At 37.7% G+C, this 26,876-nt stretch overlaps 1 protein-coding gene across 6 annotated transcripts in view; it reads left to right on the forward strand.

Annotated features, from left to right (window-relative positions):
* The window catches only part of LAMA2 (laminin subunit alpha 2), a 710,513-nt gene that overhangs the window by 446,810 nt on the left and 236,827 nt on the right, over positions 1–26,876 (forward strand). For 4 of the 6 annotated variants that reach the window (XM_055535601.1, XM_055535597.1, XM_055535598.1 and 1 more), the window contains 5 exons: positions 6,541–6,627; positions 12,355–12,566; positions 17,895–18,001; positions 18,753–19,016; positions 23,871–24,051. In XM_055535601.1, coding sequence (XP_055391576.1) covers positions 6,541–6,627; positions 12,355–12,566; positions 17,895–18,001; positions 18,753–19,016; positions 23,871–24,051 — 851 coding nt within the window. The remainder of the gene's footprint in view (positions 1–6,540; positions 6,628–12,354; positions 12,567–17,894; positions 18,002–18,752; positions 19,017–23,870; positions 24,052–26,876) is intronic. The other 2 variants (XM_055535599.1, XM_055535600.1) reach the window with 1 other exon arrangement.

Here is a 26,876-nt window from a genome sequence, read left to right on the forward strand (position 1 = left end):
CTTCTCCCATTCTGAAGGCTGTCTTTTCACCTTGCTAATAGTTTCCTTTGATGTGCAGAAGCTTTTAAGGTTAATTAGGTCCCATTTGTTTATTTTTGCTTTTATTTCCAATATTCTGGGAGGTGGGTCATAGAGGATCCTGCTGTGATGTATGTCAGAGAGTGTTTTGCCTATGTTCTCCTCTAGGAGTTTTATAGTTTCTGGTCTTACGTTGAGATCTTTAATCCATTTTGAGTTTATTTTTGTGTATGGTGTTAGAAAGTGTTCTAGTTTCATTCTTTTACAAGTGGTTGACCAGATTTCCCAGCACCACTTGTTAAAGAGATTGTCTTTAATCCATTGTATATTCTTGCCTCCTTTGTCAAAGATAAGGTGTCCATATGTGCGTGGATTTATCTCTGGGCTTTCTATTTTGTTCCATTGATCTATATTTCTGTCTTTGTGCCCGTACCATACTGTCTTGATAACTGTGGCTTTGTAGTAGAGCCTGAAGTCAGGTAGGTTGATTCCTCCAGTTCCATTCTTCTTTCTCAAGATCGCTTTGGCTATTCGAGGTTTTTTGTATTTCCATACAAATTGTGAAATTATTTGTTCTAGCTCTGTGAAGAATGCTGTTGGTAGCTTGATAGGGATTGCATTGAATCTATAGATTGCTTTGGGTACCTGTCCACCTTAAACTCTTCTGTTGAAATTAGTTCTAAAGAAGACAACATGCCAATCCTGAAAATGCTCCCAGTTGCTGCAGAATATCATATGCTTTTGATGTAATGTAGGAATCCTATTTACCCCAGTTAATTTAACTTTCTGACGGCCTTGTGGACTGAGTACTGTTTTAAGGGCTGGTTGGCTCTTGAGGAACCCTTTCAGAACAGTGCATGGACTACAACATTACAAACCTCCCTGGAAGTCTGTGTGTGTTTTTAAACCAAAACTAAAAAGCTGGTAACAGAGCCACTTTGAAGTAGTATTTATTTTAGAATCATATTTATAAACATGAGAGTAACTTGTGGATCCCTTTTAGCTCTTTTGTAATTGCAGAATTATATTTTGCTGCTGTTATATTAGAATAATTTTAAATTATTTTGAAACATGTATTTAAGTGCTAACGCAAAGGTAAATGAAAAACACTTTTTAAATGTGTGCAGTATGTTTATTTTCTCCAAAAGTATCATCAACTAAATAAAATCCCTATAATGGAAGTCATTGATGAGCAAGCTGGTTTGGTCAGACATTATACAAACTTTGGTATATCACAGAATGCTTTGTTGTACTTGTGAAATTCTTGTCTAAGCTGAATTTACATTCCATGGTGATAACATGGTAAATGTAGTGTTATTAAAGTAAATGAACACATCAAAAAAAAAAATAAAGCAAAATCAATCACAAAAATTATGAAAAATATATATATGAAATTTGCTTTAAAATAGGGTCTTTTTTTGCAAGGTAATAGGTTATAAAAATAAAACTTAAAGGAGTGATAATGAACTTAAATTATAAGAAAATTTTTAAAATGATAATAGTAAAAATATATCTAGGAATTTCTCTGGAGCTGTTGTGGGCAGTGTGGGGTCAATTCAGTTTCAGATAGTTACTTGTTCTCAAGGTCTGTAGGTCCCCTCCAATGCTTAGTCAATGTTAACTACAGGGTGTTAATCTGTTGCACCTGTCACTTCCAGAGTGGTTCCCTCTTTGTTTATTTTGGCTTCCTCTGTTTGCACGTCTCTTCAGTGTCTAATCTCCACCCTGACACAAGGGGGCAAATGTGGTCACTTATTTAGGCTCACTTGTTCAGTTGTGTTGTGGTGAGGGAGGCACCCTGCAAATAAATATCGCTGGTGTGTGTAGGGAGTGCTCGCAGTATATAGACCACACTGGGTTTGCCCCAGCTCAAGGTGGTGTGTTCTTCCTGGGTCTACACTGCTCAGGCTCCAGAATGTTCTGCAGGGGCACTGTCCAAAGTGAACCCTGCGTTTCATACATTACCCAGGTCTAAGATGCTCAGGTTCTCAGGTCCTCCACAAGGGCATAGACTCAGCTGGGTGTGTGTTTTATGCCCTTCCCAGGTTTGAGCAGCTCAGGTGACCAGGTGCTTGGTGAGTGCACTGTCCCAAGTGGGCTGTGCATCTTAATCACCTCCCTGGCCCCAGCTGCTCGGATTCCCAGGTGTGCCATGAAGGCACCATCTCAGGTGTGCTGTGTGTCTCCTCTGGGGAGTTGATCTCAGGCTGTGACCTTCCTGGGAAATGGCAACTGTCCAGGATCCCAGGAAGACGTGGTTAGCAACTGGGAGCCTGCTCACAGTTTGGTGGAGGATGCTGGTCTCTGGCGCCAAGATTGCCCCTTGCCTTCTGGCTCTGGCTGTCACACACCTACCTCTCTGCCTCTGGGAGAGGCCTGTACAGTGCTGGCTAGCTCTCCTTTGGTATTCACGCACTCCTTTGTTCTGTGAGCAGGCCAGGCTGCACCTTAGAGCCTTTTGCGGGAAAGATCTCTTTTTTTCCTCTCTCTGGTGATCTCACAGTTTGGGTTGCTGTCTCACATTAGCTCTCTCAGATTGTCCTCAGGGCATTCAGACCCAGTCCTTACCCTAAGCATCAATTACGCAGCCCACCCCTCCTTGTCCAGCCCCCGCTTGCTAGTGGTGGATATGAGCTTCTGAGCTACTTTGCTGGCAGTTGTGGTTAGGAGCGTATTCTGTGTGTGTTTTTTTGTTTGTTTGCTTTCTCTTGGTTATGTTGCCCTCTGAGATTCCAAACCCCCCACCTCAGACCCTCCTGTGAGAGGGTTTCCTACTGTTTGGAAACTTCTCTTCCTTCATGACTCCCTCCTGAGGACGGGTCTCAGTCTATAACTCTTTTGTCTCTCTTTTTGTCTTTATATTTTGTCCTACATCCTTTCAAACAGAATAGGCTTCCTTTCTGGTTGCCTGGTGTCCTCCACCAGCATGCAGGAGTTGTTTTGTGGAAGTTGCTCGGCATTCAAATGATCTTTTGATGAAATTGTGGGGGAGAAAGTGGTCTCCCTGTCCTATTCCTTCACCATCTTTGGACAGGAGAGCATGGTTTCCTTTCAATCATCATAGTCCCACATGGGTGGGGATCCTAGGGGTTTTTTTAGTTAAGAATTACTTTCTCTGTAGATGATAAGGCAATTAAATAATGCCAATTTTAAAAGAAGGCATACATGCATTCTAGAGGTTTGTCAAAATCCAGTCCTCCTGTTATGTCTGAAAACAATAGTAAATCACAGAGTGAGAAATTAAAAAAAAAAAACGTTTCTTTCCATTTTTACATGTGCCTCTTCTCTTCAATGCAGTCATACTCTTGCCAAGAAAACCCCCCTTGGTGTGCTCCCCTTGGTGTGCTCCCACAGGCTACACTCTGAAAGATGAATCTCCTCTCATAGATCACAGGCTGAGGATGGCTTGGTCTTCTGCTTGTAGCAGCCACCTTAATGTGACATCTTTAATTTGAGTAAGATTTGTATACTCAAGATGTATCAGACCAGAATTTTCCCCACTTACCTCAACAGATTCATGTAAAATGCTTCATTGAATTGAAAAAAAATAATATTAATTTTTGTTGGGCTGTAGTTGATTTTTACTGGTGTGTTGGTTTTGGGTGTACAGCAAAGTGAATCAGTTATGCATATTAATATATCCACTCTTTTTTTAAAGATTTATTTCCCATGTAGGCCTTTACAGAGTACTGAATAGAATTCCCCATGCTATACAGTAGGTTCTTGTTCCCAGGTGGCTCTAGTGGTAAAGAATCCACCTGCTGATGCAAGGGATGCAAGAAATATGGGTTCTATCCCTGGTTCAGGAAGATCCTCTGGAGGAGGGCATGACAATCCATTCCAGCAGTCTTGCCTGGAAAATTCCATGGACAGAGGAGCCTGGCAGGCTATAGTTCTTGGGCCCACAAAGAGTCAGACATAGCTGAGCACACATAGATCCATGCTGTAGAATTTATATACAGCAGTATGTATATGTAACCCTAATGTTCCAATTTATTCCCCCTCCCTTACACCCTGGTAATCAGAAGTTTATTTTCTGCATCTGTGATGATACTTCTATGAGTTTGTTTTTTTTTTAATGATAAAACTACTTGGTTCTAATAGCTTGCTACTATCAACAGATAAGAATTATTAAATCTTTAAAAATAACCCAATCAAAAAATGGGCAGGTCTAAATAGACATTTCTCTGAAGAAGACATACAGGTGACCAGTAGGCACCTGAAAAGATGTTCATTGCTAATTATTAGAGAAATGAAAAGCAAAACCCCAGTGAGTTATTGCTTCACACTGGTTGGAATGACTATCATCAAAAAGTCTACAAATAATAAATGCTGGAGAAGGTATAGAGAAAAGGGGGAATCTTCTTACACTGCTGGTGAGAATCTAAATTGGTGCATCCACTACAGAAAATAGTATGGAGGTTCCTTAAGAAACTGAAAATAGAGCTACCATGTGATCCAGCAATTCTACTCTTGAACATATATCCAGAAAAAAACAAAAACTCTTAATCTGAAAAGATACATGTACCCCAGTGTTATAGCAGCACTATTTGCAACAGCCAAGACATAGAAATGACCCAAGTGCACATCAACAGACAATTGGTTTAAGAAGAAGGGCTTCCCAGGTGGCTCAGTGGCAAAGAATCTGCCTGACAACGCAGGAGACATGGGTTCAATCTCTGGGTTGGGAAGATCCCCTGGAGTAGGAAACAGCAACCTTTTCCAGTATTCTTGCCCAGAAAATTCCATAAACAGACAAGCCTGACAGACTGCAGTCCCTAGGTTACAAAGAGTCGAACACAACTGAGCATGCATACTCACACACATGGTGTGTGTGTGTGTGTGTGTGTGTGTGTGTGTGTGTGTGTGTATATATATTCTCAGCTACAATAAGAATGAAATACTGCCATTTTCAGCACCATAGATAGACCTAGAGAATATCATACTAAATGAAGAAGTCAGAGAAAGAAAGACAAATATTATATCACTTACATGTGGAATCCAAAAAAATAATACAAGTGAATGTATATATAGAATAAAAATAGACTCACAGATGTAAAAAACAAATTTATGGTTACCAAAAGGGAAAGTGAGTAGGGGAGGGATAAGTTAGTAATATGGGATTAACAGACACAAATTACTATACACAAAATAGATGGGCAACAAGGACTTACTGTATAACACAGGGAACTCTTCAATATCTTCTTATAACCTATAATAGAGAATAATCTGAAAGATATATACATAGAACTGAGTCATTTTGCTGTATACCCAAAATTAAAACAATATTTTAAATAAAGTATAGTTCAATTAAAAATCAAGAAATTATTAAATCTTTATAGGACTACCATGAGTTAAGCCACAGGGATAATATTAAAAAAATAGTACCCGTGATCTGATCTGCACAAAAATTAAGAAAGTATTTCAAAGTCATGAAACTGTCAAGAGTAAAATGAATTCAAGACTTGCAGTTAAATTTGTTGTTCTTTCTTTAATTCATTTAACCATCAAGCAAGATTCTACTGAATTGTCCTGTCATATATAATAGAAAATAAATCTACTTAGGGAAAGCATGATGGGATAAAGATTAATTGGGGGCATATCCTCTTAAAATGGTTAAGTAGCAGAACTCACAGAATTCAAAACAGTTGATGGCTCTTCAGAGAGCCATTGTGTCACTCTTGGGGTAAGGGTCTATGCATGAAAGGTATCACAAGACGAAGAAGTATGGCCAGAGTTGAGCATGTTGGTGAAGGCTAAAGCTAGCACGTAATCACACTGCTGATTCCTGACTTGGTATTCACCTCTGTTATTTCAGACCCCAAATAGAAATACATGCAGAGAGGCAAACTTTAGAACATAGCAGAAATATGAAATGGCAACATGGTTTTGGTTTGTTTGGATTTGTTAGAAATTTAGGCAGAATATGCTTGATCTTATATGAAAGCTTTTCCAAGAGTTCCATCTGTGTAAACAGCTGACCCATGAGTACACATGGGCAGTGGCCTGAACACACACGCACGCATGCGCCCAGCCACCCATGACGGCAGTACTGGGCAGAGGAACCCCATCACCACCACCACCACCATCACTGCTTCCAGGACCACATTCTGAGTTTTCCAAAATCTATAACAGGTTCCTTTGGGTTGCTTCAAATTCATTAGGATTTGGCTGGAGAGAAAACTTGTAAGACTATGTTTTGCCAGGCCTGAGGAATCCCTCAAGAGCAGCTGTAGGATCCCATTTGTTCCTGATGTTTGGGGACGCAGAACAGTCAAATATCAATTACTAACATGTTACAGGGACACTTTTCCACTGGACTGTATTCACATCTGCAGAAACAGGCGTATCATTTCATCCTTGACTTCCCAGACCCTAATCTCCATCTGTGAGATGAGAATGACTACCCTGTACCCTTTTGTCACAGCAATATTGAAAGAAGAGAAATGAAAATATTCTACTAATGACTTTGTGTATGTGTTTCTTCCTTGTCCCTGTTGTTCTCCAATGGCATCAACATAGCTTTAGCCCGACATGCCATTTGGACCGAAGTCTTGGCTTGATCTGTGATGAATGCCCTGTTGGGTACTCAGGACAACACTGTGAGAGGTAAGCATGTACTCAACTGTCTTTCACTGTGATTTCCACCTTGGGAGCTATAAAACCACAGGCATCATCATCTTTTGCACTGCCCCAGAAAAGCCACCACACTTGGTGAGTTGAAATAAAGTTTCTTACCACACTTGTCAAACAAATGCATTATATTCTTATAGTTTATTTATTCTCTAGAAATTGCTCCATAAATCTCCATTCACTCAGAGAATGTTTGATTAATGTTTTAATCTTAAAGGTTAAGCATTAACCTGCAATCTTTCTAGAAAGTATTGCTCAAGTGGAAAGTCATGCACTTTAAGATTTATCTTGCTGTCTACATTGGCAACATTTATTTTTCATAATTAGCTTTTTGTCCTTAAAATGTAGCTTAAGTGTGTAGTTCATAGTTCAGCAAGTGATCCATAATTCACCTTAAATATATTTGAAAATTGAAACCAAATGTAATTATTATCATGATTTATATGCCCATCTAATTGTTTCTAAGTCAATATTTTAATTCCTGTTGATTTTACTAGGTTGTTTTGCATTGGATCCAGGATATTATTTTATGTAACTTGAGTGATTATTTTTTCTCCTAAAATCTTTCCAAGGAAAAGGTTCTTCCGTATTTCAGGTTCACTGAAAATGGAACAAATTTCTCCCATGATATTGTTGACCAACACAACTCTCTGGTTGTAGCATTGAAAACAGTCCCTTTTGCTGCCATTACTAGAGATTAGGCAGGGGTGGAAGTAGAGGGAGGGGTAGAGGAAATGACCTGCTTTCACCCAGCATCACCAAGGTGAACACCGCAGAAGGTTGTTTCTGCCTATCCTTTCCTGTCCTCTTGGCAGCCATCAGGTCTGTTTCAACCAGACTGCATAAAGTTAATGAAGCAAGGGCCAATCACCCAGAGAGAATTCAGCCAGCAGCTAGCAGTCTGTGGACAAAGTGCCAATGACAGCTCTGAGCAGCAACAAGTACTGTTTGTGAGTACGGCAGCATTTGTAAATTTGTAATGGAGGAACAGAGCTGAAATAAAGAGGATTCAATTTTAATCGAGAAACTGAAGGTCTTTGATTGTGCTTATTTTTTTTTTTTAAAGGAGGGTACATGCATGGCAACCCACTCCAGTGTTCTTGCCTGGAGAATCCCAGGGACGGGGAAACCTGGTGGGCTGCCGTCTATGGGGTCTCACAGAGTCGGACATGACTGAAGCGACTTAGCAGCAGCAGCACATGCATATTACTTATTGTAATAGCAGAGCATACCATTGCCTGGACAGCTTTACATCAAATGCCTAACCACTCTGGCTCACTACAGGCAACTTTTTTTTTTTTTAGCAACTGGAAAATGGCAGCTGTGCCGTCATACAAGGCCATTTAATCCACCAATCTAGGTGAGCTTAGTCTCTGATGTATTTGTACTGCTCTGCTCCATAATATGTATTTTCTACGTGTTAGACAGTAGTTTCTGAGCCACCTACAATTTAAACTCCTACATTTTATTTAATAAACATTTATCAGCTATTTTGTGCTGAGCACAGGGCTAAACTAAACACAGGCTATAAGCAGATGTACCCTACCATCCTTGCCCTCAAGCAGCTCACATTTTTAATGTGAGTGAGAATAGTTGATTGTATTCTGGAGAACATTCTAGTCTGAATAATAAAATTCACCTAGGAAAGAGATGCTTGAAAGAAAGGATGATTTCCTTTCTAAAGTCTATTAATTTGATTCAAAAGAAGGTAGAAACATGCATAGGCAGCTTATCATATGGCATATCTTGCCTCTAACTCAAGTTTTTCAAATATAATCTTAAACTATTATTATATGAAATATGTGATATTATATTTTTCTAGCCAAAATTTGGATTAGGGCTTTCCAGGAATGTTTAGTCTATCATTCCTCTGTATGAGCCAAAAAGTACATTTGTGTGCATTGCGTGCTCAGTCGTGTCCGACTCTTTCTGACCCATGGACTGTAGTGCACCAGGCTCCTCTGTCGGTGGGATTTTTCTGGCATGGATACTAGAGTGGGTTGCCAATTCCTACTCCAGGGGATCTTCCTGACCCAGGGGACTTAGGGATCAAACCTGTGTCTCCTGATTCTCCTGTATTGACAGGTGGCTTCTTTAGCTCTGAGCCATCTGGGGGATCCAAACAATTAGAAACATTTTGGCAGATGTGCCAGCTGAAGTAGATGTGAGAGAGAATAAGGGTCAGGGAAGGAAAGAGATGTGGGTTGCACTGAAAATTTTGTAATCAAAACTATTCTGGGAGTGATTAGAGTAATCAGTTATGCACATCATTTACACGAAATCAGCGTTGAAAAACTGAAGCTGTGTTTCAAAAGCTATAGATGTTCTTGGAATAGAGTTCTATGATCATGGAAGTCTGGGAAGCATCTATTAGCTTGTCAAAAGTTCTGACCAGTCCTGGAATGAAAAACATCTCTTCAGTTAGTTTAACTCAGCATTTTCTAATCTTAGGTGACCATAAATCCCCTAGTTTTATTATATAGCTAGAATGTATCTCAGACTATAGCTCAGATAGATGGGAATTATAACTTTATATTTTTATCTCAGTTTAATTTCTACTTTGAGATCAAATTCTTTATATGTAAGAGCTGTGAGAGCTTGGACATATAATCTTAGTCAAGTATCCTTTAAACTTAAACCCAATGTTATATGTCACTTACGTTCAAATTTTAAAAATTTGTTTTAACGTTTTTTTGTCTTCTCTCCTACTTTCCACTTCAAGCTTTGGTTAGAACCAAAGTCTAACAAGCTTACTTAATACCAAGAGGCTTGAATGCTTGAGTGTGTGTGTGTGTGTGTGTGTGTGTGTGTGTGTGAGAGAGAGAGAGAGAGAGAGAGAAAGAGACTGGATTTTGGGCAATGGACATATCGTGGGGTCAGTCTGTCCTGAGTGATTCATCTAAGCGCATTTCTGCTGACCTCTTTCTGTTTACTGTCCACCTGATTACCTCTCCTCCCAGGTCCAGTAACTCTCTCCACTACTTTCCTATCATTTGTGGGAGCACAGGACACATACTGCTGTTTACTTTCTACACTGGGACCCACCAACATTTCTGCTCTCATCATTTTTCCTCCATTTGTCTTTCTAACTCCATCCCTTTCCTGTTCAGGCATGCATTGCAGAAAGAGTTGCCACATTCATAGAAATGGTGATTTTTAAAACCCAAGTCCAAAAGATTCCAATATTTCTGCTTTCCTTCCCGTCAGAACCCTTTACTCAGTCATGTAGCCCAGGTGGCCTTGCTGCTTGAATTGAGGGAATGGAGAAAAATCGTGACCAAGAGGATGGCAAAGCAAAATATGACAAAATGTGAACAGAGAGTCTGTCACATGTAAGGCACTAGTTACAGTTTTCAGAAACTTTTGCTTGGGGTCAGAGCACTCATACTTTGAGATACTACCGCCTTCCTCTGACTAGGGAATGTTTTAAACAAAAGTAAAAGAAGAGAACCAGGGGTGAAGGAACTGGGTATTCATCATGGCACTTTGCTGAGATTCTAGGCTTTTATGGTCTGGACAAGAGGAGAAAATACAGAAAATCAAGGAGACAGTGTTTTGACGGTCAAAAAAAGATGACTGTCAGAGCATCAAGAGGAATTAAAGAAATCATAGAGAAAAAAAAAAAGCTAAATGCTGATGACACTGGCTCTACTTTTTAATTTCTGTTGAAACATTTCTGTAAATCTCTTAAGAATACTATTCTATGTATAAACATGCACACACACACACACACATGCGTAATAAAATCTGAACGCTCATTTTCAGTGAAGTGGCATATGAAATGATGTATCATGTATATTCAGTAAGTCTCCTTACATGTCCTACAACAAAAAGACAGATGTTCCTCCAGTGATTCTATTAAATTGTAGTTATTTTCTTGTGGATTGAGTTGGTTTTTAAAATTATTGTTGTGGGAGAATTTCAGACTGATTAATTGGTGTCTGTTTAAAAAAATTTCTAGATCTTGTTATATAATGCCATCTCTCCTGAGGGCAGCAAGTCAGAAAAGTGAGCTGAAAATAATGGGGTTTTGTTGTCTGTGATAATGATCATTGTATATTGCTATTCTAGTGGAGCAAAGTCACTCTGTTAATGGTAAACAAAATGAGATGTGAATATATCTGGATGTGATCATGAGCTCTGAATATCAAGTAAGGCAAGAAGAATTGGGTTAAAATTTAAAAGGATTTTCTTGTTATCTTTACTGAATACCACTCCTTAAGGGATTGGGCGGGGTGGATTTTATGCACTGAAATATTAGTTCATATTTTACAATAGAGAATTAATAAGCAATTGTGTTTGGAGGTGGCGGTATTCTTCCAAGCAATATTTATATCATGACTTTCACAATTCATAAAATGTTTTGTTAAAACTAGTAATCTTATTAAAATTATGATAAATCTTCTACAGGCTTATTATGGCACCTGTAAATTTTCTAGAACACTTTGAATTATCAATGTATCTTACTCACAAAATTAATAACTTTCTCCCACAATCATATTATTAAAGTGTCCTTATATGATATACTGGATTTAAACCATTTCTGTTTCTATAGTAGAGAGGATTTTTCTCTACACAGTGACTTTTATATCTGTAAGTGAGCATAAACACAGTGTGTTATTGAAATATATTCTCCCACTTGTTTTTATTCCTCTTCAATTTTGACCCTTGTTGTAAAGGACTTTGTTTTGCTAAGATGGCACAGATAACGGAGCTAGTAGCTTGACCATAAAAGTTCAGATGCACTGTTTCATGTCTCCTTTGGCAAGTAAAGCTTAATATGCAGCATGAGCAAATGTAACTGAAAGAGAAGACAGAGTAGATTACAAATAAGTGCTTCCTATAAAGGTGTATCTGTGCATCTGTAACATTAAGTAACATTTTAAAACAGAACACATGGTTAAAGGGAAATCTGATACAAAATTTAAAACAATCTCTCCCATGCCTCCTAAATAAATGAATTTTTATTTTTCCAATAAATATGTAAAGTAGTATTTAGTCCTTAAAAAAAAAAGAACTGGAGTTTGCTAATGAGAGATGTGGGGACAATTAAGCCTCACGTTATGGCATTTTACTGTAATATGCAGCATGCCTGCTTCTCCTTGGTAAAGACTCTTCAATGGAAATCTGTTTCTGTATGGATATGCAAATATATAAAAGCCTATGCAGAGATATAGCCCCCACACAAATAATGAGGCTCTTTTGATTTTCTACTTAATACATTCTGAATTCTTACTACTGTACTTCCTTGTGAGCCTGTTTCCTCATAACAAGCTCTTGCTGCAACAACAACAACAAAAATGTGAACCTTACATATTTGCACAGAAAACAACCAATTGGAGTAGATACATATGAGGTGTTGTACTACAAAGGCTTTCCAACGTGGACCTGGATCCCTCCGGAGTGCCAACAGCAGATTTCTTATTATGCTTTGGTCTCATTTTCAGTTCCAGTGACAAGGTGTTTTTTTTTCCCCCCTCTGGCTGAAATCTAATTACTAGTGAAGCTGGCAGGATTTCATCTTGTATCTACACTGCAGTAACAGAGAAAACATTCTTTTAATCATCTTGCATTTGAAAAAAGGAGCACTTAAATGGAAAACATCCTGGGAGAGAAATAGAATAAAATAAATACATAAACATTGCCCCCAGTGGGTTTCATGGGTTCCTCCCAAATACTCACTGATGAAATTTTTCACCTTAGGTGTGCGGAAGGCTATTTTGGACAACCTTCTGTACCTGGAGGATCGTGTCAGCCATGCCAATGCAATGACAACCTTGACTTCTCCATTCCTGGCAGCTGTGACAGCTTGTCTGGCTCCTGTCTGATATGTAAGCCAGGTACAACAGGCCGGTACTGTGAGCTCTGTGCTGATGGATATTTTGGAGACGCAGTTGATGCAAAGAACTGTCAGCGTAAGTCGTGAACTATTGATGCCCCTGACAGAATTGATGCATTGCTCCTCAAAGTAGCTGATGAGTTCTTGAGTGGGGATTGGAGAGTAGGAAATTACCTGTAATCCATGTAAGATAGATATCCAGCCTATACACAGAGTCTGAATATTCTAATATATTTCCTTTGTACTAATAGATTAAATCCTCTCAAAATTGCTGTGTTGTTGAAGTATCATTGTTTTTCAAATGATACACATATTTCTGTTTACACATGGGATAAAGACTTTTAAGTAAATTTTTGTCTTTGACAGGAAAGAAGAATTTGAAAATTAGCCCCTATTTATCCTTATTGTTGATCTCAATTCTAATCACTTTCTTGAAATACATTGATCTGCCCATATTATTTCATTAGTGTCTGTCAGTAGGTTTTAATCTGTTATGCTTTTATATGTAAACTTTACATTCTTGTGTTTCACAATAGGTGAAATATACTGCCAGTGTTCTTACACACCAGCATTTGTAATTGTTGAGTGATTAACCATCAGCTTAAGACTACTCATAGAATGCCATTTCTGTATTTTACTTCCACAGAATTAGCTGTTGTAGGACTTTATTCATATTAGTCAGTACATTCCTACCCTTGTCTTGAATTTCTCAACTGTATTATTTGGTATTGCATAGAATATTAGTGGTAACATGCGAGAGAGATCTCATTGTGGAGAGTCAAACAGACGGAGCATCCTTGTTAGACCAGCTCAGAGCTGGACACTGCCATAATCGACTTCACCTACTGTGATAATCCTCAGGAAGAGCAGGTTATGATACCAGCTTAACAATTCACTTCTGCTGACTTCATTATATAGGAAGGGATTCTTCTAGCCATTGAGTTAGGTCCCAGGACCTGTAACTTTACAGAAATCTCTGGCAATGTTGTGCCTGTTAGCATCTCTGCTATAAATACCAATGACCTGCTAGGTCCCCCCCTTCAAGAAGAAATGTGTCTCTCTCCTCACAGGTTTGGAAGATGAGGGCCAACGTTTTGTCATTTAAACATGACAATTTGTTGAATCAAAAACAAACCAGTCTCTGGAATAGTCAACAGCTATTAATATCCCCTGTAAATTGTCAAGTTTTTTCAGCAAAATTCCCAACAGGCTCAGAAGCACCTTTAAACACTGGGTTTATGGCATCTGTATAAAATCATTAGGCACTCAAGAAACTCTCCAGTTCAAGCCTATCCTCAGGATCTATACTTTCTACCAGTGTGACTCTGGGCAAGACATTTGAGCTCACTGAGATTCAGTTTCCTCATTTACATAAAGCATTTTAATTTTCTATGGGAATTAAAGGATCTAACACATGAAACTGTCTAGTGAGCTGCCTAGGGTATTCTTACCTGTTGGCTCCTTTGTAGAGATGCTGACAGTAGTTGTGAATATTGATGACTCACCAGTTTAGAGCTGTGTTTCACTGAATGACCTCATTTTCTATCTTCCAATAACCTCTTCTACAGAGTTGAAGAGACAGTTCCACTCTTTATTGTGGTGAATTCAGAATCTGCAGCATGAAGTCTTAAGACCACAGAGAAGAATATAGTATAAAAGCATTTTTGAATCATCACCATTTTTTTTTTATCACTTGCCATGAAGTATAGACATGATTATGTTTTTAATGCTCTTTAGACTGAGCGACTTCCCTTTCACTTTTCACTTTCATGCATTGGAGAAGGAAATGGCAACCCACTCCAGTGTTCTTGCCTGGAGAATCCCGGGAACGGGGGGGCCTGGTGGGCTGCCATCTATGGGTCGCACAGAGTTGGACACGACTGAAGCAATTTACCAGCAGCAGCAGCATATAAAAATATAAGAAACTTATTTATTATCTATTTTATGACTTTTCATAGAAATAATAGCTCCTCTATGCGTAATTAGTAAACATTTACAAAAAGAAAATTCATAATAAACCATTATTTTAGTTGCCCCTGGATCTGTTCATAAAAAATACATCTCTTCCAATTTGCCCTTTAAATTTACATATATTGTTTGTGTCATACATTTTATTTTAAAATTGCACTAAAATTCTTCATTTCTTTATTTTTTAAAATTATTTTAATTGGAAGATAATTACTTACAGTATGTGGTGGTTTTTGCCATTCATCAACATGAATTGGCCATAGGTATACATGTGTCCCCCCAGCCTGAACCCCCCTCCCCACCCTATCCCTCTAGGTTGTCCCAGAGCACCGGCTTTATTGCTTTATTTTTTAAATGACTTTATAGTAAATTTAATCATTAAGTGTTCCCCACTCTAATAAAAAAGTGACTTTTAAATTATAAGATTTATTTTTTTAATTGATATATATTATATATATATATATTAAAAAAACATGTAAAGAAATTAGAAGTATATATAATAATTCTTAGGATTACCCTGGTATCTCAGACAATAAAGAATCTTCCTGCAATTCAGGAGACCCGAGTTTGATCCCTGGGTTGGGAAGATCCCCTGGAGGAGGGTATGGCAACCCACTCCAATATTCTTGCCTAGAGAATCCCCATGGACAGAGGAGCCTGGGGGACTACAGTCCATGGAGTCGTAGAGTTGAACACAACTGAGCAACTTCATCTTTCTTTCTTTCTGTAATAATTCTAGTAGTCAAATGAAATGGATATTTAAAGAAAATATATCCTTCAGGCTCTTCTTACATGCCAGCTATACACCATGCTGTGCTTAGTTACCCAGTCATGTCCGACTCTTCATGACCCCATGGACTGTAGCCCACCTGGCTCCTCTGTCCATGGGGATTCTCCAGGCATGAATACTGGAATGTGTTGCCATGCCCTCCCACAGAGGATCTTCCAAGCCCAGGGATTGAACCGAGGTCTCCTGCATTTCAGGCCAATTCTGTACCATCTGAACCACCAGGGAAGCCCATAGACTATCCTTAGGCTACTACCTGAGGAAGATAACTGGCTGGGGACAGTTTTTTAATGACCACCCAACTAGAATCAGGTTAGCAGACACTGAAGGCCAAGCTACTGGAAGAATAATCAAGCAATTTTTAAGAAAGCAGTAAAACTAAGTAGCACCTCCAGTCAGAGGAATAGAAAAATAGCATAGGCTGATGGAGTAGCTATTTATAATGTATTTATAAGTTGTACTCAAATTGAAGTATTCAGAGATAAGAAATATTGTACAAAATTTACCAAAACTATCTATGAATAATCTATATGCCTGTGTCATCTCCCACTCACATTTTTATTCTGGTATCAGTGCAATTATATGTACTGTTAAAAATACACTTGCAGAGTACAGAGTGAACCATTAATTGCCATTCTATTTGTGAAAAAGTCTCTTAATTTTTAGACTGATTTATTATATGTTTCAGAATAATGTCAGACAGCTTCATAACAGAAAATGATAAAAGATTACTGAAATCAAATACATTTTCTATTGTTGGAGATAGTATATAAGTGGTAAAACAAATGTGATTTTTAAAAATTATAATGGTATACTGCTAATACTTTTGAAAAAAATTTTGTCTTATATACATTTTATTCAATATGTTTTTGTAAATTTAAGGTGTTCAACCTTTTTGATAAATTTATGCATTGTAATGTGGTTGCCATTGTAGCAGTATTTACCCTGTTACATAATTACAGTACAATATTTTTGTCTATGTTCATTATAGCTTTGCATTATATCACTATATCTTATTTACTACTTGTTGCAAGTTTGTACCCTTAACATCAATTTTACCCCTCCAGCCCCCCATCCAATGGTAACCATCATTTCACGCTGTTTTTTATGAGTTTGACTTATTTAGATTCCACATATAAGTGATATCATGTAATACTTACCTTTCTCTTTCTGATTTATCTTACTTAGACTAATATGCCCAAGGCTTATCCAAATAGCAGGATAGCCTCCTTTTTCATGGCTGAATAATATTCCTGTGTGTCTGTGTGTGTGTGTATGCACACATGAGTGTGCATGCACATGCTTTGTCATTCAGTCACATCTGACTCTTGTGACTCTTTTTAACTATAGCCCACCAGGTTCCTGTGTCCATGAGATTTTTTCTAGGCTAGACTACTAAAGTGGATTGCCATTTCCTTCTCCAGATTATCTTCCCGATTTAGGGATTATACCTATGTCTCCTGTCTCTCCTGAATTAGCTGGTGCATTCTTTACCACTGAGCCACCTGGGAACCCCTCCATTGTGTATACACCACATCTTTTTATCCACTTACCTATTGATGAGCATTTGGGTTGTTTCCATGTCTTGGCTATTGTGAATAATGTTGCAATAAACATGAAAGGGCATATGTTCGTTCAAAATACTGTTTACATTTCCTTTATGTATATATCCTGAAATGAGATCACTGGAATGTGTATAGTAGTTCTACTTTTGGTTTTTTGAGGAACATCTGTATTATTTTCCATAGTGGTTGGACCCATTTACGTTCCCACCAGTGGTGTATAAGGGCTCCCTTTTTCACCACATTCTCACCAGCACTTACTGTCTCTTGTCTTCTGGATGGCAGCCATTTTAACAGGTGTAAGGTAGCTCATTGTGGTTTTGACTTACAATTCCCTAATGATTAGTGATGTTGAGCATCTTTTCATGGCCTGTTTGTCACTTTGATCTCCTCTTTGGAAACATGTCTACTTTAGTTCTTATGACTTACATACTTTTCTAATCTTAAATATTTTTCAGATTTATATGTTTATTTAATGTTTCATCTTAAGCTCATTTTTTTTTGAAATTAACACAAAAACTGGCATATAGTAAATAATCATTTGGAAATTATAATGTTGCTTCATTAATGGTAGCATTAATATTATTCCATGGATGCTACTAATTTTTATAATTTCTCAAAATTATGTCAGCTCTAGAGTCAGTATGCTCTAGAGTCAGTATTACTTATATGGAGATGATAGTATTTTCTGGGTTACCCCAATGCATCTATGAAGAGGCAAAACAGCTGGAGGAGTGATGGAAAGAACATTTTACCTGAAATCTGCTAACTCACCTACTAATCATGTGGCCTTGTCTGACCTTGAATTTCAGTGTCTTCATTCTTACAACTGGAATAATAATGGTGACAATAATATTTTTACAACATATGATGTGCCAGGAACTGTGCTCTTGCTTTCATAATTCATCTCTACAGCTTACAGAGTTGTTGTAAAGATCAGATGATATAATGCCTAACAGAACAAGAACACTTAGCAATCAGAAAGCATTCTATTCTAAAACTTTATGATCCGTGTTCCATTATTTAATAAACCTCTGAAGACTATTAGAATACATTTCCCAACCACAGATCTCTCCTCTCTTTGCAGCTTGTCACTGTAATGCCAACGGCTCCTTCTCTGAGGTTTGCCACGCTCAGACGGGACAGTGTGAATGCAAACCTAACGTGCAGGGACGTCGGTGTGATGAATGTAAGGTAAGAAGTTGGAGCTGACCGGTGAATTACTTCTTCCTTCAAACTTTTCACTGGCTTTCAGAAATGACCTATACCCGAGTATATTAAAAGACAAGTTCAAGAATATCTCATTCTATATGTAAAATTACTGTGATCATTGAAATTAAAAAGAAAATAGAACAACATTTGCCATACACTAGCATTTGACCCTCAACCTATTGACACATTTCCTTGGTAGTGAATTTATGTAGTATTTAATTTAAGTGTTTATGAAACCACATACAAATTTAATCCCTGTCTATGGTGAGTCACATACTCTTTCCTTTGCCTTTATGTTTTTGGCAGGAGAAAAAAATGTCATACCCTTTGCTTTTGTCAAGCACTTTGTTCTAGTTCCATCATTTAAAGTTCCAGTGAGCATTCTGCTCAACAAAATTTTTCAGTATAGAAGCAAATCAAAGGATTTCTTGGATACCATTTTGCTAAAATGAAACAAAAATCAAAATACGTTGCTCTCTTTTCCTGGATACGTTACCCTGCCTTCAGTATGCCAAGCACCTTGAGATTCCTCCATGAGAGTACATGGATTTGCACTATTTCTTTCACATAAATAGGTAATTTCTCATGATAAACACTGTTAAGCAGAACCAATCATTTCTCAGATGCCAAATTGGCCACTCTGTAGGAGGTTTAAAAATATTATTTGCCTCTATATTTTGAATAACATGTATGCTCTCTTTTTTTGTTTTTATTTTTCCATTGGCTTTTAAAGCCCACTATGTGGTGGGACCCAAAGAAGCGATTCTGTGTGTCCTGTGGATGCAGTCCCATGGGCTCTGTGACACCATGGTGTGATATTACAGGAAGATGTGTCTGTAAATCAGGCTTCGTAGGGAAACGATGCAAGCTCAGCAGACAGGTGCACCGACAGGAGGAACAGCCACAGAGAGCACAGTGGGTGCTGGGGTCTCCCCAGAAGTGGGGTGTCAGCGGCTCCAGCGGATGCCCTCGGGGAGCCTATCGGCCTGCGGCTCCGGTAATTTGAGAGGTGCTGCATGGCTCTTGCCTCAGCATGCTGTGTTCCATGTGCTGCTGCTGACCTGTGCTGGTGCCATTTTACCACATAATGATTGCTAAGTGTGTGAATTGCAAATACGAAAACTTGGCAATTCCTGATTGAAGTCTTGCCTTTAAAAAATAGCTACTGATAACGTTTATTTAAAGCTCGTTCAAGTTCATAGGGTCACAAAAGTTTCAAGTGATCATTGATATGTAGAAAACAAAGAAAAATGTATCTGTAGCAAACTAACATCTTAAAAGGGAAAAGAACCCCAGGCATCATTTTAGAGCAAATGAAGGGAACAAACAAATGAATGAAGGGAAATCTGACAAAGAAAGTGACTTGCCTAAGAAAATTCAGCCCACTAATCTGACCTTTGACTGACCTTTCATCATAACTAGTGACTGTTACATTACCATATTATAATTTTGTCCATGTATACAACAAACACAAGACACACATTTTCACACACTGGAAATCTACAACATGCACAAAAGAAGGTAGCATGTCTTCTACTATAAAAGTTTGATCCTCCTTCTCATGGGGCAAGACAAAGCAAATGGTGGAAGGAAGGAATTTGGGAAGGGAGAGAGAGGAAGAGAGGATCAGGGAGAGAGGAATAGGACCAAGGCCAAGATGCTGAGTACCAGGACACAGGACTTGTCAGTGGAGAATCAGAGCTTAGGTGAGAACTAAGGGTAGGGAATAGAAGAAGGAGATGGAGAAGGAGTAGGAAAGGAAGAGGTAAAAGAAGGAGGAAGGGGGATGGGAAAGGGAGGAAGATGAGGGAGGAAGGCAGAAGAACAAATTTATAGTTTTATTTCTTGCCTCTTTATTGACATTTGAAAAGAACTAGTTTTGATATCAGACTGCCTGAGGTCAAATCCCAGCTGCAACACTTCTGGTCCACCGTAAAACGGTTTCTTATATCTTTGTAATTCAGCTTCTTCATCCATAGTAGGACCTACATCATAGAGTTTGTGTGTTGGCTCAGATCCTCCAAGGAGCAAATGCCAAGAGATTTACTGGAGGAAACTCCAGTGAAGGGGAATGGGGATGGAGCATCACGTGCAGGGAGACTTCTGCTGAAATGTTGGGTCTGTCTCTGTGGGAGGAGAGAGGGAAAAAAATATGGATAGAAAAGACTCACTGAATGCATTCTGCCCAAATCTCAAATTCTTGGCCAGGCCAGTTGGGAGTGCCCAAGCAAAACTTACCCATTGGAGGAGTCTTGGATGGAGCAGGAAGATTCGAGTACTTCAGTGTACCAGTAATTGACTAGCAGAAGCCTGACTTGGTATGATTCACTAGATTCAAGAGAATGGAAGCTGGGGCTTGTCAATTAGTGACTCTCCCACCGCAGGCTGTCTTGCAGGGAGGTCTTCCTAGGCACCGCTATGGCTATCTCCAGGTTGTTGTGACAGGAGTGTATAAAACACACATCTGAAGAGTTTTTAGTAATGTAGGTAGTGTTACTGTTATTATTATTGTTATTAAGTGGAGAAATCTTTAAAAGAGATTATATTTTTCAGAAATAAATGCATGCATTTAGAGTAAAATAAAGGGACCATAACTGATCACTATGTCTCCAAAATGGGCTTTCCCACGTGGCTCAAGTGTTAAAGAATCCTCCTGCCAATGCAGGAGACTCAGGAGATGTGGGTTCAATCCCTGGTTCAGGAAGATTCCCTGGTGGAGGAACTCGCAATCGACTCCAATATTCTTGCCTGAAAAGTTCCATGGACAGAGGAGCCTAGTGGGCTGCAGTCCATGGGGTTGCAAAGAGTCAGATATGACTGAACATGAGCATGCAAAAATGTCTCCAAAACAAATTCAGCAGAATTATTAACCCTTATTCACACCCTCTTCCTACATATCCTACAGCCCTGATGTATGGAGTGGTGTTTTGTCCTGAGACCACTTTTCCTCTGATACAGTCTATGTGACAGCTAAGAGCACAGACTCTGAAGCCAGCCTGGCTGATTTGGAATCCTGACTCCACAACTGGCTAGCTGCTGACCAAATTATGTGACCCTTCTGTGCCTCAGTTTCACCACTCTAAAAAGTTGATGATAATAACTATCTTTCGGGATTGTCTTAAGAATTTAAATGAGTTCATATTTGTAAAGGGCTTTAGAAATGTTGCTTGGCACATGACAAGAACAATATGTAAGTGCTAGTTTTTATTATTACCCCAAATGAAAATAAATTATATGAGCTCATCAAACTTCCCACTGAGACTAGGCAGGCACTCGCTTCTCTATATGTTTTACCTCATTAATCTCAATTACTAAGAATGTTCTTTAAAATTTGTTTACTGCAGCATTTTCCCTGGACTGTGAAATAAATTTTTGAACAATTTATTAAAATTTTATTACTGAAATTTGGTAATATTTGTTTTGGTATAACTGTAGCTCAGTTGGTAAAAATCCGCCTGCAGTGCAGGAGAACCTGGTTCAATTCCTGGGTTGGGAAGATCCACTGGAGAAGGGATAGGCCACCCACTCCAGTATTCGTGGGCTTCCCTGGTGGCTCAGCTGTTAAAGAATCTACCTGCAATGCGGGAGACCTGGGTTCGATCCCTGGGTTGGGAAGATCCCTTGGAGAAGGGAACAGCTACCCACTCCAGTATCCTGGCCTGGAGAATTCCATGGGCTGTATAGTCCATGGGGTCACAAAGAATCGGACACGACTGAGCCACTTTGACTTTCAGGTTTTAAAACTACACTAGGTAAATATTAGAAAAGTATGATAGAGACATTACTTCTCATATATTTATTTACATAATAAACTTTGGAATTTTTAAAATAAGTAATAATTTGAAAGTTATTTTATTGGTCTATCCATTAAAGATATTTGTATAGATAGATATGCTAAGTAAAGCAAACTTAGTAGGTAAAGATAAAGGTAAAGTACTATCTCTACAAACCACATTCTAAGTCAAGAAAATTTAGGAAATAAAAACAAATGCAAAATATTACTTTTTTAAAAAAGTGCTCTAGTCTTTTTTTTTCTATATATATAAGTTTCTATTTGTTTGTGTCTGAGTGGTATGTGTGCCTTTGTGGGTATGTAATTAGAATCATAGTGTATATGTAATTTTGTATTCTGCTTTTTGAAATTTTACTTAATGCTATATTCTACCCATATTCATATCATTAAAATTGCTTCAAAACAGGATTTTAATGATTTTATATATTTTATAACATGAATGCCTCATAATTTACTTTATTCAGCTTTTTCTCTAACATTGAACATTTAAGTACCTCTACAGTTGCTCATTATTATGATAAATAATACTGTAATAAGCATGCATGCATTTTCTCAGTTTCTGACTATTTCTCTAGGCCTGGTATTTAGAATTGTACACTGAATTGCTTTTTATGAATAAAAATATTACATGTTTTCTTTTTTTCCTATAATTAATTTCAAAATCAAGTAAGGTCATTTGTTACAAGTGTCACACAATTTCTTTAATTATACAGTGAATCTGAATTAGAACTAAAAATAAAGTCAAGAACTAAAATAAAATAAAGAGCTATTTATTTTATTTATTTTATAAAAACAAATGAACTAAAAATAAAAGGAAGAACAAATGTAAAGATTAAAATGATTATCAACCATAATCAACCCATTTTAGATTTAAAAAGAAAACTATTCTTAGCAACAGTCATTTTAAGAGACTAATTTTCAGTATGATTTTGTTTTATAGGACTTACTTTTAATATTGTTAACAATAAAGACAAAAATACATAATGAGGCTTAATCATTTCTATTTGGGTGGCTCACATTAAATAGCAAGATTTATTTTTACCAAGAAGTAATTATTAAGTCTAATTTTCCAAAATAAGAATTAGTTTTACAAAGAAGTAATTACTGAGACTAATTTTCCAGATTAAAATATCATAATAATGTGACAAACTTCTGCTTGAAAGACAGCCCTGACATACTTTAAGTAGGATATGTGCTTTTCACTTTTCTGCTAGGAATGATTTTTAATCCATCAGCATTTTCTAATGTAGTCATTCTAGGTCTGTTAACACGCATTTCCAGAAAGTCAGCCAAAGCTAGTGATGCTGGACCATGGAAGGTCATTTGTTACAAATAGATAAGAGATATGCATATGAATAACTCATCAGAGATGAAAGTTTCCCTTCATCTACCTAATTTGGTGCTTTGATATGTGTTTTCACAAATCAACTTTGATTGTTAGGATAAAACCCAAGAAACTAGATGTTAGTTACACCAATTATTTTGTCAGTATAGGCATAACCAAAGAGTTACATTTATCATGTGAGCCCCATAATGATGATTAGAAGTATTCATGGATATATGACAAAAATTAGACCCAATATAAGAGAAAAAAGATTTATTTTAACTTTAGGCTGCTGCCCAATAATATTGAAAGCATTTTTACCAAGTAAAAGGACTTTAAAATGTCTGAAAATAATCAATTCTGATTATTAGAAATGAAACCAAAATTTTCTTTAAATAGAATTGCCATCCTCACTTATTTCCACATTGCCATTAGAATCTTGAGACGTATAGGGAAAGCCTGGTTAAAATATCACAGGCTGAATCATAGCACCCTAATTCCACCAATAATCTCAATGAAATTTCAGAGTAATTGCACTTTTCTCTTGGACATCGTAGAAAAAGTCCACTAGATTAAATGACAGTCCAATTGTCATAACATCACATGAAGAACATCAATGAAGAACCATTATAACCCACAGGCTCCTCTGTTCCCACCTGATCTTACAGTGCATCTAGTGCCATTGTGAATTAATTGATTTAAATTGAATTTTTCTCATTCTGCTTCTATGCCAGCCTGAAACCTTTGGCCTCCAATCAGCAAGGGGGTGTATCCCCTGCAACTGCAATTCCTTTGGGTCCAAATCATTTGACTGTGAAGAGAGTGGTCAATGTTGGTGCCAGCCAGGAGTAACAGGAAAGAAATGTGATCGCTGTGCCCATGGCTATTTCAACTTCCAAGAAGGCGGATGCACAGGTCTGTAAATGAGACTAAGCTCAATGCATTTATTACCTGGTTTGGTATTTAGGCTTCTATAGCAGTTTGTTCTACAAGGTTGCCAGAGATTAAATGAAATACACCAGGACAACAGGCAAACATATAATACCAAAAAAATGCTTAACCTAATGCTTGACATATGTTTTTAATAAGTTAAAGGAAATACATTGTAATCTGAAACACTGCCCTATAAATAGCTGTGCCTGCAATAAAAATCCATCAGCAGATCCCTCCGTCTGTAACCTCTGTCCAGCCAGTCAGTCAAAGGCTACTGCAGCTGGAAAGAGATGTTCAGTTTTTCTGGTGCCAATGTTACCTTGGTTTAAACTTTACTCCCAAGCTAATATAGTTCAACTTTCCCTTTTCCTGTTGCAGAATTGGTACAAGAATCAGGGAAGTTAATATCTTTTTCTGGTACGGTAAAAAAAAAAAAAAAGTTTTCATCCACTTTCAGGTGCCTTGAAAACTGTGATGTTCTGAGAGCAAAATAGATTGGCTGTAGATGTTGGTTAGTTCCAGAGAAAATGTAAGCCGGGGTTGCTAACCCTGGCTCCCTCGAGCAGGGTTCTCATGTGTCTAGCCACAGCCTTCCTACAGATCCTGAATTAAGAAAATAGGAATTAACAGTACAGATGAAAGTAAAGTTTGAGCATTTGCCTTGATTTTATACTACTAACTTGGAATTGACCTCTATTCCAACAATCACTTGGTTGAGTATTACTCTCATTTACTAAACTCAGTAGTACAACATTGATGATACTCGTACGCTTTCAGAACATGATAAATACATGGCAAGATTTTAAGACATGATTATTGACTACTAAAGAAAATTATGTTAGGGGTGGGAATAATAATATTAAAAGCCAATACCCTAAAGATATTCTCAACTACTTCTGATGAACAGTTTTTATCATAAATTAAGCCATTATAAATTATTCTGAATATTATTATTATAGATCTTCTAAGAATCTATGTATAATCTCTAAGACAATATCTGTATTTACTAAAAAGTATATAAGGCTGCATTTTAAAATGTACTCTATTCTTTATAAAAACAACTCTCACTAGCATTTTTACTTAATATTAATTGAAGAAAAAGTGCTACAAATTCAAATATATCCACTACCAGAAATTATAAATATCAAAAACATTATTTTAAAATGATGAAATGATGATAACATTTTAGAAATGCAAACTTAGTAGCATTCTAAGCCAAAGAAGCAGAACAGAAAAAAAATTTTTTTAAGCATAAAACAGCAGGGTAACATTATGGTTGAAAACATGACTTTCACCAAAGAGCCTGGATTTGTTTAGTGGCTCTCCCACTTTAGAGATGTGGGTTCAATCCCTGGATCAGGAAGATCCCCTGGAGGAGGGTGTGGCAACCTACTCCAGTATTCTTGCAAGAAGAATCCCATGGACAGAAGAGTCTGGTGGGCTATGGTCGGTCCATAGGGTCTCAACGAGTCAGACATGACTGAAGCAACTTATCACTGCACACCACCAACAATTAGTTATATGACCTAAACTGAGTGACCTCACCTCACTGTACCCTGCAGATTTCATCTATTAAATTAGGAAAATAATAGTATCTGCCTCACTTGGGTTTTGTAAGAATTAGGTGACTTAATGGCCATCTACTACTGTGGGCAAGAGTCCCTTAGAAGAAGTGGAGTAGCCCTCATAGTCAACAGAAGAGTTTGAAATGCAGTACTTGGATGCAATCTCAAAAAAGACAAAATGATCTCTGTTCATTTCCAAGGCAAACCATTCAATATCACAGTAATCCAAGTCTATGCCCCAACCAGTAGTGCTGAAGAAGCTGAAGCTGAACAGTTCTATGAATACCTGAAGGACCTCCTAGCACTAACACCCAAAAAAGATGTCCTTTTCATTATAGGGGAGTGGAATGAAAAAGTATGAAGTCAAGAGATACCTGGAGTAACAGGCAAATTTGGCCTTGGAATACAAAATGAAGCAGGCAAAGGCTAACGGAGTTTTGCCAAGAGAACTCATTGCTCATAACAAACACCCTCTTCCAACAACACAAGAGAAGACTCTACACATGGACATCACTCGATGGTCAATACTGAAATCGGATAGATTATATACTTTGCAGCCGAAGATGGAGAAGCTCTATACAGTCAGCAAAAACAAGACTGAGAACTGACTGTGGCTCAGATCATGAACTCCTTATTGCCAAATTCAGACTTAAATTGAAGAAAGTATGGAAAAACCACTAGACCATTCATGTATGACTAAAATCAAATCCCTTACAATTATACAGTGGAAGTGAGAAATAGATTCAAGGAATTAGATGTGAGAGTGGCTGAAGAACTATGGATTGAGGTTCATGACATTGTACATGAGGCAGGGATCAAGACCATCCCCAAGAAAAAGAAATGAAAAAAGGTAAAATAGTTGTCTGAGGATGCCTTACAAATAGCTGAGAAAAGAAGAGAAGCTAAAGGCAAAGGAGAAAAGGAAGATATACCCATTTGAATGCAGGGCTTCAAACAATAGCAAGGAGAGATAAGAAAGCCTTCCTCAGAGATCAATGCAAAGAAATAGAGGAAAACAATAGAATGGGAAAGACTAGAGATCTCTTCAAGAAAATTAGAGATACCAAGGGAATGTTTCATGCAAAGATGGGCACAATAAAGGACAGAAATGGTATGGACCTAACAGAAACAGAAGATATTAAAAAGAGGTGGCAAGAATATACAAAAAACAATACAAAAAAGATCTTCATGACCAAGATAACCACGATGATGTGATCACTCACCTAGAGCCAGACATCCTGG

The sequence above is a fragment of the Bubalus kerabau genome, chromosome 9, assembly GCF_029407905.1.
Source record: "Bubalus kerabau isolate K-KA32 ecotype Philippines breed swamp buffalo chromosome 9, PCC_UOA_SB_1v2, whole genome shotgun sequence".
In the NCBI taxonomy this organism is placed as follows: domain Eukaryota; kingdom Metazoa; phylum Chordata; class Mammalia; order Artiodactyla; family Bovidae; genus Bubalus; species Bubalus kerabau.